We start from the raw sequence: 15,552 nt of genomic DNA on the forward strand, positions 1-15,552 counted from the left end.
TTAGGGTACATCTGCAGCAGGCTCAGCAGTTTCGGTTGCTTCCATGCAGTTTTGGGTTATTATCACATCACTGCTGTGTAAACACAACTTAACGTTGCTCTCATATTTGAAACAACAGCTCCCTCTGTTGGGTTAAATATGTTACTGCACTGTACAGTCATGCAGTGAACCAAATCTTTCCATTCAAAGGATTAGGGTGTTTAATCTACATTATGTTTAAAAAAGCAAATGTACATGGATGACAAATTAGGATTAAAACCATAATTAATTAGTGAGGGGATAGGGTCAGCAGAGATAACTGATGATTAAATACAGGCTTGGACTGAGCGTTTAAGACTGTGGAAAGTCTTCTTACCCAGTCCTGATTTATTTATTCACACATTCCCATTTGCTCCAGTCTCATCCTGATCCTGGTCAAGTTCTTTCCCAATCTTGTAGCACTGGTTATTACAGACCTTTAAAATTGTGGGTAAATCTGAGAAATAAACCAGGGAAAGATTTGTTGAAGTAGTGCGAGAATGTTGAGAGGTTTAAGGTTAAGGGACAGAGTTAGGATCCACATGCAAATCAATGCAAAATCCTTCCTTTATCTTTGTATGTAAACTCTTTTTATCCTGTTGGGAGTGGCCTCTTTCAGGGTGAAAACGTCATAGCCACGTGTGTTGAGGGTTAATTAACATGTAATTAATAGTCGCTAGATTTCAACCCAAATGAAACATTTATGGCAGGTGTTACAAAGAGCTCTCCACCTCCACTATCAAACGATCACAATTGTTTACAATAACTTTGGGGTAGAAAACTCCTGCATCACACATTAGTTTACATACAATTTAACTGTCTTTTTTCCACAATGTTATTACAAAGTGTATACACCTTTAATTATCTAAAACCTTTGATGCTTTCCTATCTCATTATTAACAACACTTTGATTAAGGTGTTATTGGAGACCAACAAAGCAATATAGCCTGGTGCATGAAATAAGCACAGAAATGTCAACATGTTTTACTCTATATATATTTGTACATCTTACACTGATGCTTTCCACTGTGACTCAAATGGATGTCGTGCCAACACATGAGAGACACACGTCGATACCAAGTAGCACTGAAGCTGTTAAGGGCTGACACCTACTGTAAGACACTGGCATGTATTTTATATTCACTGGACAAGAAGATGAAGGCTGGAACATATCAGAACATTTTGAATGGAAAGAAGGTGTCAAGCAAATCACTCTGCTTTCATCTGTACCAAAAGATGTTATGTCTATTCATGTGTAAGTACTTTTAAAGCATGGGGGGGAAAAATAGTCAAATTCCTTGTATGTGTACACACACTTGGCCAATAACGCTGTTTCTGATTCTGAAAACTCGCATAGGGAGAGATTAATGGATAAATGCTGAATTGCAATATTTTCATATCTAGGGATGTTGGTGATTAATTATGAATCATCATTAAGAATTGAACGATTCAATCAGAGATGGTCGCGTGAACATCAAAAATGACCTTGTTACCTTATCAAAATGAAATACAAAATACTGGTATGAGAATATGAATTTCATTAAAATACAAAACGACATTCTATACAAACTGATATTATTACATTTTAGCCTTTTAGTAGCCTCAATATGGTGTGTGTGTGGGCGCAACTGCAAAATGAGTGAGAAAACAGATTAACGATGATCACTTTATCGCACATAAGAAGGTATAGTCTTTCTTTGCATCTTGTTTCATCAGTTTGATCACGTGCTGCACTCCAGGAGCATTTTGTAATGCAGTTTATGGCAAAGGACTGACAGCACAGTATGAAATAATTATAGCTTAACAGCCTCATTGTAAATACTTCTGAGAATGTAATACAAATACCTGTAGAGTGTAAGGAAGCCTGTTTTAGGAAATGTTAAAATTTCACACACGTTCATGCCTCACTGATGGATCGCTGGCGTGATGAGTGACTATCGAGGCTGGAGACGAAGAGGCGCTTGATGTTGAAAAGACTTGCGAGACAGATTGTCAGATCTTTCCTCAGGAGCAGAATTAATGTGCTCGGTTCAAAAGGCTCTGATGTGGCACAGCGCTACTGTTTGGATGTTGGTGCCGGTGTTTCGTTTCAGCGATGACTGATGGCAAGGCTGTTTGTTGAGTGTGTTTCAGTGGCCTTCACAACACCTGTATGTAAAAGGAGGAAATGAAGTTGGCCAAGATGTTTTCTCGAAGCTACGGATGATATTCGTAATAGCGCTGCGTTAGCAATGCACCGACATAGATTTTGACAAGAGAAAAACAATAAATCAACGTGCTGACATCACCAGATATTGACTTATTATGGAAATGTCATGTCTCTGTGTGTATTTATATATAGACCAATAGATTCCATTGTTTATAATAGCCTGTTGTTGCATGTGAGTTGTTGGAGTATCAGGATCAGTTCAGCAGATGGTGGTGTGAGTCTGTGAAGAATTAAAGCCTCCCACCAGTACACTTCTTTTTCAATTAAACTACTTTCAGTGGTGAAATGTAACCAAGTACATCAACTGAAGTACTTTACTAAAGTACAATTTTTGATTCACGTTACTGGAGTATATCGATTTTATGATCCTTTATACCTCTACTTAATTACATTCCAGAGGTAAAGTACTGTACTTTTTCTACCCAAAGTTATACTTACTAACAGTAAAGATGTGGTGTTAAAATATTACTGCAATAAACATGAAAGATACCAATACAAATAGTACTCGAGTTAATGTACTTAAGTTTTAAAAGTACAAGTAAAACTAAAATATGCATATATTTACATGTGTATAAATAATGTATGCTCTGAGTCAACCGATTTTCTGCATCTTCAGCATTTTTCAGATGATTAGAGTCTGTGTATTTTTTAAATTTTTTAAATCGATTGCTCATAAATGAAGAGCTGTTGTCCATGTAGACATGCTACTGTTTTAAAAGGCAACTTAAGGCACCAGAGGCAACATAGAGGACACCAGAGATAATACGCCTATCTCAACAGACAGTAATGACTAAAGCTGTGACAGATTTGTCATCAGCAGACTCATGGCCAGTATACTGCTCCCTCCACACCCTTCACACAAAAGGAAGCTGCACAGCAGTCGAGTTTAATCATTGTTGACAAGGATTTTGTCTCGTCACAGGGACAGTTGTTTCCTGTATTATTTCATATCTGTGGGGGTCAATCTCGAGACATGTCTTCCTGAGCCTTTGATATAGATATTGCCCTTGTTTATGTTGGACCTAAATATAGCATTTAGTCTGCATTTACTCCTGTGTACCTCTCACCATCTGACACAGCTGTCAGATAGGTTTGTCAGGGTCTTAGCCGTCTTAGCGTGCCAGTTGGCTTTGATGTTAATGTACACATTTTGTTTGGCTTTGAATCTTGTTTGCTTGGAATTAGGAGCGGTGTAGACAGGGCAGATCGTCATTTATTGACCCCTTAAGTGAGAAATTTAAAACATCTGTAAATCATTTCTCAGCTTATCTAAGTTGCAAAAATCACATTTAAATTATGTTAATTCTGTTTAAATTCTAAATTGCTGGCACACAATTCAAGCATAGAAATCTCAAAAAATAAAAACGAATCAGTATCTTAGGAAACGCTGGTATAAGCTTTTTATTTTTATTGTGGGATGTCCCCTGATTCCAATGCGTACAATAGATGTGATTAGGCCAAGTAATGAAATGAAAATCCAAAATATCTAAAAGGTTAAAGCTAAACAGAGATGGTGTACTAGACTAGACTGGATTAGACAAGATGGAGTCAAATGAACAATAAAACAGTTCAAAGGTTGCTGAAGTGCCCAGATCAGTTTAGATTTAATCATTATATATGTATAATTCAATCATTCAGAATTGGTAATGTAATTTATTCCAAAACTTCATCCCTATAGCTGCAAATCCATAGTTTTCTTTAGTGTTGAGAAGTGAGATGCGAGGGCTAGAAACGTATCATAATTTTGATTATCAATTTATGATGCTTATTTTCTCGATTAACCAAAAATGGTAAAGAAGTGCCCATCACAACAGGATGATATCCTCAGTTGTTTTGTTTTTGTCCAACCAACAGTCCAAAGCCCAATTGCATAATTAGTTTACAACATATACGACATAGAAAAACAGAAAATCCTCAGAAGTTAACTGGAGCTCAGTAATATTCCGCATTCTTGATTTAAAATGAGATTATTTTTCTCTCAGTCGTTTAAATCAACTACTTGTTGCAGCTTTAGAGACAGCTGAATGGCCTAAGACATATGAAAAAAGACATCCTGCAGAACAGCAACATCCACAATATTGTAAAGTGAGTGTTGAGACTTCATGTAGAATCCACAAAGACTAATGTAGACCTTGGTTTTATAAAAACTAAATAGCTGTCTTTGAAACGTTGAGAATGTTGAGAAATGAATGACAAAAGCAGTCATTTAATTAATTTGTAGGTATTTGTTTTATTCAGGGTCATCAGTGGTCACAGCTGTTGTGGTTTGATCATTAAATGAGCCACTTTTGCAGGTGAAAGTCTGAATATTCAAAAACAATTAGTCCTATTAGCTGATGATGTGGGTTGAGTGAAAAATGAATTTGAAACCATCAGTATCGGCCTTGAAATTCAAACATGAATCTGTGCAGTTTGTTAATTAAGTAAATCATAATTTACTTTTATTTATGCTTTCAGGGTCACAAAGTGCTTAGTGTAGTAGCAATAGTAGCAGTAGTGGTAGTAGAATATTGATAACCTCCATATAAGTTACATATTTAAAGGTCCTGTGTATGTTCCCATAGATCGTATGCATGCAGTCTTGCCAAGTATGATATGTGCACTTTGACAGCTGCCGTATGCATGTGTCAGACCAAGGGCACCAGGGTTGTAGTAGAGGATCGGTACCCATGTTTGGGCCAAGAATGTGTCAGTCCCTGTGGGGTTAGGTGATATATTCATGCACTACGTGTGTGGCAGAAGTGTACAAACACCAATAACTACAGGTGTAAAGTTTTAAAGTAAATGCGGCGCTTTAAGAACTAACATTTTGATGGTGTTGCACATGTTTTAGCATGTCTCTAGTTAGGACAGATGGTGTTCCCAGGCTCAGAATAAGTAGGCTTCATCTCCTCCTCTTACTTAACACTTGGTTGTCTTTTGACCCTGTGCCAACGTGCTGATACTCGAGGTTATCCTCATCATTTAACCTTTGTAAATTCTTAAATATCTTCATGAATCAATTTTCAAGCTGCGGATTAACATCTCTGCAGGCTCAATGTGAGAAGATATCCCTGAGTTCAGTTGTCAGATTAACATTTTGAAAGATACCTTTTCTATTCAACGTTACTAAAATGGGCGTGCATCACATGACATTTTCACATGTAGAACGGCAGGATATATGGTGTTGAGTTAACATGGCTTGTAGCCATTTGGCCGAAGCAGGTGTTGATATCTGCATGCTGTGCCATATACAGTAGTCCCTCGAAAGAAAGGTTATGTGACATTAGCAGGTGAAAAATGATGTAAAAGGTTGTTTAAGGTCAGTGTTAAAGGTTACAACATGCTCTTATAAAAGTGGAGTAGATGTTGATTGAACATTCTCATTAATTCCAACTCCTGTTTGAAATTCTCCCATTCTTTTTGAATTTAAAAATGAAAAGCAATTTCTGTTGTGTTTAAAGTGTAGGGATGGGACGATTAAAGAGTATAAAGTATAAAAATGTAATGTGCTTTAAATCTGAATTTAAGGATCACCAATTTCATTATGACCGCTAGTAGTTTGGTTTGTTTGCAAACCATAACCAAATATTCAAGTCTTAAAATCAAATTAAATTGTAATAAGATGTCATAGATTTTTTTTTTTTTTATGTGATAAGAATAGACAAATAACTATCATACCCATTTTAGGCTCCCTACAGTGCGCTGCTGCCTGTCCTGTCTTAGAATTACTTTTAACATATCAGTCATGACTCATGACTAAGGCATTATGTGATCTATTACAGGATTACATGTCTTATAATGAGTCATCAGAGATTTGAAGTGGCAAATGGATCTGCGGAGCTATGATAAGGCAAAATGATAGGCCATAATGTGTGGCAGAGTGCACCGATAGTGTTACATTGACTGAATAAATCATTAAGTCATCTGGATTAAAAGAAGATGGAAGTATATTAATATTGTGAGGAAGTATAATGTGAGATGGGTGTCTGATATGTTAAGTACATTTTGTTTTGACTAAAAAAAATAGTTGCTGTACCTTTTCAGCCTCACACCTCAGCCATCTGGGTAGATTAATAAAAAATGTTTGCATACATCTGAGCACCGTTGAATGTGGTGTGAAAGTATCTATTTAGCTCCAGTCTGTTTGTGTCATCCCTAGTTGCTCAGATGTCCTTGTTTCTTCTCCTCTTTTTGTAACGTCTTATCAGATTTTCATAGCTGGCTGTATCGTTCTCACATGAAAGTGGCTTTTACTTTGTGAATAGTGGTGATTACAAATGATGCGGGCAGCTGCTTACTCAGTGACTTCTACAAGGTTGAAGTAATATTTTTTCGTTCTGGCGTCTCTGTTGCTGCAGCCATAGGAACAGAAATCTTCATGGCATTGAGAAATATGTCCTCTGAACTCCACCTGGACAGTGATGTATACTGTACTGCAGGTTGTTCGGTATGTGTATCACTGTTTGAGATAAGAAAGAGCAGCTTAGTTGTCTTTACTTTAGCAAACTTGGACATTACATTCAGTTCTCCACTTTTCTTCCATTCACTGCCACTAATTAAATGTTTTTCCAGAGCAAAGGCAGCTTGCTCATTGTAGGTGGTGTCTCCCACACACTGGCCTTGTCAAACAGGCAGAGATGAGCCACAAAGGACCAGTGTTCACATCCTCCCACATGAAAGGAACTAGCTTGCGTCACTACCAATATATATTGACGACAATGTCTTTTAGTCCCTCACCAATAATCCCTCACTCAAGCCCTCACTTTGTACTCATACACATCTACAAGCCTGTTGATTTGCCTGTGGTCTTTTCTATAATTTTGTTAAAGCTGCAAAACTTTGGCCAAAATTATGTTTTCTGTGGTTATCACAATTGTTCAATTGTTTTGGTTAACAAAGTTTAGTTTATATGACATTATAAAGAGTGATTGAATCACTCATGACCAAAAAAAATCTCACTAATGCAATACATTGCTAGACTTATTACTTCGCCAAGAAGGTTAAATTTTCAGCTGTCTCCATTTGTTGGTTGGTTTGTCAGCAGGATTACACAAAAACTACAGAACGGATTGCCACAATTTGGATGGAGGATGGGTCTCGGCCCCATTCACTTTCAGCGATTTCCTTTATCAATCTTGGTCCCAGAAGTTACACTTCAGGTGACCAAATAAAATGCGTTGTAACTTTGAGAAAACAAAAGGATTTTTCTGGGTTTGAACATTTAAAAACATTCGGCATAAAGGTAAGTACACAACTCAACAGGATGTGTTACAAATGTAAAATCAATTTTGGACATTTTAAAGCGGACATGTTGTATATTATATCTTCTACAAACTAGCTCAGTGTGTGTATATGCTCCAACGAACCAGCAGAAATCACAAGTGCAGCAAAAACGACAGATCCCTCACTGGCTTCCCACTTGCTGGCACTTTCATTTCATAGGTTGTCCACACATGTGATTGTTTTCTGTGCTGCCTTGGTGCTTCAAAAAGGCTTTTTTTTAAGCAGTCTCTTTATTTAAATCCAAGTGTTGTGCTCATTGATGTCAATTGATGCCTTGGATTGACTAAGCTTAGAAAATACTTTAAAACAAACTAAGTTTCCAAATTAGTGAGGTTCTTCATGCGTGTTCAAAGAGAGGGCTGCTCTGTTGTTACATGTGTGTGTGTGTCCACCGCTCTTGCAAGCTCAGCGTGTTTTTTGTCGGCAGCCTTTTCTGCTTTAGAAGGTTACGACAAAGAAACATGGACTGAAAGGATTTACCCTGCCCTAGATCATACAGTTACATTATACATGTAGGTTGTCTGTGCAGTGACAAATTTGTTGTCTCCGTTGGTAATCATGCCTGGAAGCAGAGCCTGGTTAATGCTTGTTAAGAAGCATAACAAGTTTAATTGTTGATGTTAAAATTGTGATTGGGTTCATTGCATTGTGCAGCTCTAATTTGCATTACATACTTAAGCAATATGGTCGCTTAATTGAATTTAGGGATTATGCCGTTTGCACAATAGATTCTTGAAATGTCTTGCAAAAACCTGCCATTGACGGGCTGTTATTGTATAAGGGGATTTTGCAATGCAACGTTGTTGTCCCGGTTTTTGACACCAGAGGGAGGCAGTGGCCTGGAAGTCCATGAGCCACAGGTTGTGAGTGCACGACTCCCAGTAACGAGCTGTTGGCTGTCTCACATGGACATTGTCCAGCAGTGCGTGACAGTGTGTTCATGGTTTTTTTTTTTTCCAGCAGTACCTCTGATGTTTGGCAGAGGTTGTAGCATCATTGTTGGCTGATGTGGAGACATTGTGGGGGTGATATTATTTTTATTTTTTAGACTTCAAACCACTTTTTTTGCACCAAAAGCCGGCACTTTACCCTTATCTTCCACATGGATATTGTGACAGCCCCAGGGCCTTTGTGTTGTGCGTTTCAGTGTTGCCATTTCCCTTGCTGAGTGGAGCTGGAGGTCATCGAGGATTTGGAGATAGTTGGCTTCTGCCTCCAAGTTGCATAAAACCTGCCCCACCCTGTTAGTCTGTTGGCTCCCTCTTCCCCTGGCACCACTTCATATTACTTTGGAATAATAGTTTAGTTGGCATTAGTTAACTCGGCAGCTTTCCTGCCAGATTAATTTGGTATAAACTACTTTTTTTTTTTTTTTTTAACATTTGTTATAATAAAATGTATCTTTGTTGAATATAATTCCTTTTATGTAGTTAATCCCTTGCATGTTCTACCTTATTTGTTGTGGTATCAGAGCCGGCCACAACTAGTTTGGGGCTCGTCCAACCTTTTTTCTTCTAAGTATTAGGGGGTTCACTGCATCCACCATTATAATTGCAGAACACCCACCTCAATGGTATTATCCCTTAGCTAAATTAAAAGGCTGAACTCTTGACTGTCATTAGGGTGCAGTAGGAATATATTTTATTTATGATATTTCATCTTAGTGAGTCTATAAAAAGATTCTCTATTCAAAAAGTCACCTCACGCTCTGCAGAGCTGCAGTGAGAGGGTATGAGTGATATTGGCAGCACTGAACCAGCAGGAATAAAATGGAAGAATTGCAGTGCACTTAATATGCAGCTGTAAAAACTAGAAACGTGCTTTGTTTTGAGTGATTTATAGCCTAAGTGAAACACTGCTGGAACTACAAACATCTACTTGATATTCCAGTATTCTGAATTATCATGAGAAGTTACTGTTCTAGTATGCAAACAGCCATTTCAGTTTCATCTACATGAATTTTTGCCATTTTTCATTAGATTGGAGAGAAATGGTACCTTCACATGTTTTGATTTGATGCCTGGTCAGCAGCATATAAGACTGTGATGGCATTGTTATTCTACATTATTAACTTTATACCACATGGGCAAAACCTACAGTGTCCCCCTTTCTCAAGGCCCACATGTGCAGCCATACCATGTCATCTCAGTTGCTGTGAAAAGCTGGGATTGATTTGTAAGTGTACTGAGTTACTGAGTTAACATACTTGACCTCTGGCTCTCAAGCAGTCTTGGGATGTCTTATCGGGGATTGCAAACTCAGTGACCCGGCAGTAAAACTGGGGATACAGTATTTAAAGAAAGGAGACAAACAGACAAGCGGCATGTGCCCCTGCAATAACTTAATTAGCGCACTTTATGAGCCAATTATCAGATTTTACATTAATAATGTCATGACCACAAATACTTTGCAAGTCATTAGAATAGTTTGCAGTCATTGTATGGCAGTGATCTTCTTTGTTTGGGTAGTCTGATTATCGTAAAACCCAATGGGGCTGCATGTTTCTCTCCGCTTGTTTAGTTCCATGCACCAGATCTCTGAATATACTTATGACACAGTTTCAGCCACTTTTCAACTGCACAAAGTTAGAACACCTGATTTTGAGAACTTTTTCAAGAATTACAGGAACTTTATCCACCAGAGGAATCTCTCTGAGTTAGGGTCAGGAAAGAAAACAGGATCAATTCTTTTGAATGTTATTTCTTGAACTATGATGGAAAATGGCATAATAGATATTGTTTAAGCTTGGGGACAAGTATTGCAAAGGATCCTAGGGTAAATATGCTTGCATGGCTTGCTATTTAACAAGTTACTTTGGGCTGACCATGTTGTAGCAAACTGGAGAGCAGTGTGCCTGTCACATAACTTTATGGCCTAAGATTAGTCCAAAAGCTCAAGTAACCTCTAGAAGGCCCGGGGCATGTCAGAAACAAGCGGCTATTTACAGTCGCCTCATTGTCAATCATGGTTTGTAAACCGAAAGGGGAAGAGAAAATTAGATGATCTTAGCGAATCATTCCAGTAACTGAAATGATAAGTGTCACTTTTGCTATTGCTTTCAGTCTTTGTTGGTGCATATTTGGAAGACATAACTTTCTGTTCATTGTCTCTGAGGACAGGGGTGTGTTAGAACCCTGACATAAAGCTAAACCTAAAGACCTGGAGCCAGCAAAGGCCAACTGATAAAACATTGTATCACTGATGTTGTTTTAACATAAAGTTGCACACTTGAACACTCTGCAAATACTGAAGCTGATGGTAAGCTCACCGCTGACTGCTTGCGGATTCTGCCCCCGTGTTAAGGTGCCGTCACATTACATTTACGTCCTGGGAATATTCGCTCCGTCTCCAATTCACTTGTATTGAAGCCTGAACAATGGACAAATTCAAGCATGCATTTCTTATTTTGCTTCCATCTCCAGCCGCCTGTGACGGACTTACAAGTTTGTTCAACTTTGTTCAACTCTTCTAGTGTGTTTTATCACCATGTTTGGTACGATATCACACTACCAGACTACAAACTAGCGTTATTCTGATGCACCAGAGCCATGACATCACATCCTTTCTCAGGAACGATTGCGGGGCAATTTCGTTGAAAGAAAACATATTGTCACTGTACCTTTTTTAGAATCCAAAAAAATATGTTTAGGCTCTTAAAACATCTAGAGATTTGATTGCAGATCACAACAAAGGAAATGTACCTTGTCTGAAAGATAAATAGGACACAGAGACGTTATGTTAGTGCATTGAGAAGCAACTGACTTCCTTCCATTTTCTCTCCCACATGTTATAAATGCCAACATCTCCTGCCTTACAGCAACTCTGAAGGGACATACTACTTTTTTTTGCCCTGGTGGGGCGCCTTTTAAATCACAATGTTACGATTGTAAAGGGCTCAGAAGTTAATCACTGTCAGCCGTCAGCAATAGACTATGACATCGTCTATCAACCCAACTCTATGATATTCCATTCCTACCAATAGATCCTCTAAAATTCCTTTAAATTAAAGAAGTTGTAAGTTTTGCCATTTTTGTCAGAATGTATGAAGAAGGGGAAAGCAAAGATAAGGAAAAACTGCACTGAGTGGATGAAATTTGGTAGACTGTAGGGTCAGTCAGACAGCTCTCTTTCGCTCTCTTTCAGCATGCTCAGTTGGCTGGACAGCTGCCGATAAGGCGCCAACTTGCTCCAATTGTGCTGAACATACTGTAAAAACTATGGGTGTTGGTCAGCCACAAGCACTCAATGGCGTCCAACCGGCCTGGTGTGTCAGGGCCTCAGTCTGCTCTGATAGACGTTCTGGCGCTGTAATCCTCCTCAAACAATGGTGGATGTGAGAATAGAAGAGAGGTTAAGCCCTGGTGTTTCTGTTACCATGTGTTCCGACATTTAAATGCACACAGGGAAGGTTGTCTCTTGCCTCTCCCTCAATCTGTAGATTTACACACATTCAGCACTGATTGTCAGCTTTATTCTCCTGCATATTAATTATCTGTGAAATTGAGCATAAACGTCATTTAGAACCTCTCAACTCCCTGCTGTTGTACTACTTGTCGCGCCTACGCACCTCTTTCCCTTCACACCTCTGACAGTAGTGCCTCGTTGTGCAGAAAGGTTCATTTGAAAAGGATCGACATCCTCCTGCTGCCTCTCTCTTTGTAGCTCCATGTGAAGACACCTTCATAGACTTAAAAGTCTATCCCTCTTGACACTTGGTCAAGTGAATCCTCATTTGAGTGCATGTGTCACACATACTAACATTGAAGTACTCTGTGGTCCTCTCCTGAAATATCCTCAGCTTCTTTGCTGACATAGACAGAGTTACTGACATTCCTGATCACCTTGGTTCGTGGAAGAGTCAGAAAAGGTTAACGCATGACATATCCTTGTTCAACACTTATGTTGACAAATGTGCTTCAGATGGTGATATAGTAGTCGGTTTATTTGTAGTTTGCTGACAGTTTTCATGGGGTTAAGTTAACTGGGCTCAGTGATGATGTAGGCCACTAAGTTGGGAGGACCAGAGGGGGGGTCAGAGAATGACCACAATGAGGAAGCTCCCTGGACACGTGTACTGCGTCGGACGACTGCTGGTACGCATTCCACCGCTGAGGGGTCATGAGAGCAGATTCCACAGTGCCTGTCTGAGGGGGGAGAGGCTGAGTTGGTCCATCCTCTATCAAGCCAGCAGCTGCTTCGCCTGGCTTGGGCGCAACAGTGACCTCACACCCCAGAGATATTTTAAAGGGTGCCAGTCAGCAGGGAGATGAGTTGTGAGTAGGTAGGTTCAGAGGCTCAGCGAGTGCAGTATAGATACGTCCGTGCCTGGAAGATATAACATTTGTTTAGGAAACGTTATCTGCGTGCGACAATAGTCGGCCAGCGTTCCAGTCTCCTTCTGGGATATGATCCAGTAGACAGCCTTTTTTGCAATGCTGCGGCATTGCCCTATTCCCCGTTTCTCGTCGTCTGGGGCTCGGAAAAAGATGCCAAATGTTGCCTGTGGGAAAGAGAAGACTTTGCGCGTCCCGCTGGAGAGTCAGCCACTCGACGTGGCAGACCCCAAGAAAGTTGCCAAGGAACCGTTACCCCCTCAGAAAGTGCTCAAGATATTTAGCATCAACATCATTGCTCAGAGTTTGCCCTTCTGTCGCAGACGGGTGAGTATTGTATGTATATGTTTTGGGTGTCGTTGAGCCACAGAGCCCAAAAATGTCAAAGGTCATCCTACACTGTCACCCACTTTCCCCCCATGTTGTTGTTATGTTTAGTTACTGCTGGTTTATCAGAATGTAAAATGAATATTTAAGCCAACTTCTTAAATTTTGCTGAATTTATACATCACCTAAAGTTACCCCACCCATTGGAGCATAACTTCCTTTCGTGACATGTTTGAACTTGAATAACTTGTAGACTTTTCACATCGCTTGAGTTGTATTAGTAAGAATGTTAGGATAGGTGTGATTATATAAGATGTCCTTTTGTCACATTGACTTCAGTTGTTTCTATACGCTTTTGCTGTCGATACAAAGTTCGCTTTCCACGGCTCCACCCATGGCGGACGACGGACACCGACATATAACCTTAAAAAGGCCGTCACCAATGGACCTATTTTTAGTTTTTCTTTTTTTTTTTTTTGATGAAGATGTATGCATTAATTATTCAATTGCTGTTTATAGAATAAGTATCACAAAAACAGTTTTGGTTTATTATGGTTTATTAAACATGGTGTTATAGGGTTTTATATGTAAACTATATATCAACTGTCGTGTAGTTAATACAAATGAACAAAATGGCTTACAGTATATCCATCAGCGATATACGGAGTTCTAACCGTTTGACTTATGATGAGTGATGATTGAGCCTAAATCAATGGTTTATGCCTCCAGTAACAAATGTCTACTGGGCAGTTTATTTTATTAATTGAGAAACATGTTTGCATTAGATTTTGCAATTCCTCTAATGTGTCCGAGCACGTTGAAGCGGTTCCAAAACATCAGCACTCCACTCTCACTATGACAGTGATTTCTTCCTCTTTGGCAGCAAATTACGTCGCCTGATAAGAGCTGTAACAGTAACACTACTTGCATTAAAAGTCTCCTTTGACCTCCCTGCTGAATTAATTCAGCATTATATGCAGTGTGACTTGGAAATTAATGAAATAAAAAAACCCATGTCAAGTGAGATGCTTACCAAGTGAACCCATAGCTGTTTTTGAAAGACTGAGACCCTCTAGATAAGATCTCGATTATCTCTTCAAGTTCTGTCTCTGGCAGTCTAATCTTCAAATATCAAGAGATGAAAGCCAGATACGACACTTTCACAAAGTAGTTCAGCCTTCACCTTATAACTGATAAAAAGTATATTTATTCCAAGGTAAGTAATATCTTGCAAAACTGAAATTAAACAGATTGTATAAATCTGGTATTTGTTAATATATTTGACAAATCATTTATTTATGCTCTCATTTAAGAATTTCATATTACCTCTAGCGCATTTGTTACTCCATAGTTTCTGCAAATCATAGTTGACTATAAAAAGTAAATTTCTTCACATACAAAAAATCCACATAGTCAATATTCACTGATGTTAATTTTAGCTTTGACTCATTAAAATGTCATTAGAGGTGAGAAAGAACTCTTAGCTGTCTTACAGTATATTAACCAATGTTACAATACATATGATAGATAATCGGAAATCTAGGACTCGTTGAGACGCAACATTATATGGCTGTTTCCATTTAAAGATCCCAGTTTGTTTACTCAGTGTTGAGATACTCATCTGACCTTTCTATCACAAGCTCAGTATTTTTGCTACAGGTATTTCATCGGGCCCTTTTTCATTTCTTAGTTTTCTCTCACATGAAAGGTAGCTAACAAAGGGTCTATTATGGTGATTTCATTTTAATAAGTAATGTTTATGCAGGAGTTTAAACGGTAGTTTCAAAGGATAAGCTGAGACAGACCGCAGCAGGAGGTTTCTTTAGTTCACCCAGCCACAGGGTTAAAACATATCCAATCAAATCTTTGTTGCAAGGCGAGGCTGCACTGATTGTAAAATAACAAAAAGGGAGACAAAAGAGTGAGACGTGTTACACCTCCGCTGACAATAAGATGTTATGCATCATCCCTAATTACATCTCTGCATAAAGCCCCTATCATTTTATATGATGCAGTTAGAGCTGTACTTTATGCCTTTTTTTATATTCAAAGCTTCCATTGAGGTTTTCTGAATGGAGCCTCTATTGTCTGCCATCATATTTCCTGACCTCATCACCCTAAAACAAATCCTTTTACAAATTCTCAATCCTCAAAACAAAGCGATTCAACAGGCAAAATACATTTCCATTCCAACTTTCTTAAATGAATTTAACTGAATAAAACTTTATTGTTTTTGATGTAAGTAAGTTGCGATAATAGTGTTCGAGCAAATAAAAATCAATATTTTGTTATTGTTGGATAAATGTAATTCATGTTGCTCTTACATTCCTGCTAGACAGCTCACTTAATACAGCTGTGCTACTTTTTGACCTTTGTGAAAATGTTTTTGAACAGCCAACA

General features: G+C 38.6%; 1 protein-coding gene across 2 annotated transcripts in view; it reads left to right on the top strand.

Annotated features, from left to right (window-relative positions):
* fbxw7 (F-box and WD repeat domain containing 7) overlaps nucleotides 1-15,552 on the top strand; it is a 122,890-nt gene that overhangs the window by 40,689 nt on the left and 66,649 nt on the right. Inside the window, exon 1 of one of the 2 annotated variants that reach the window (XM_084341072.1) lies at nucleotides 12,753-13,152. The exons of the other annotated variant lie outside the window; for it this stretch is intronic. Within the exon in view, the coding sequence (XP_084197198.1) occupies nucleotides 12,925-13,152 (228 nt within the window). The 5' untranslated portion in view covers nucleotides 12,753-12,924. Of the gene's footprint in view, nucleotides 1-12,752; nucleotides 13,153-15,552 lie in introns of those variants that run through there. 2 annotated transcript variants of the gene reach the window in all.

The sequence above is a fragment of the Pagrus pagrus genome (genome assembly GCF_965226575.1).
Source record: "Pagrus pagrus genome assembly, chromosome: 2".
NCBI classification, from domain to species: domain Eukaryota; kingdom Metazoa; phylum Chordata; class Actinopteri; order Spariformes; family Sparidae; genus Pagrus; species Pagrus pagrus.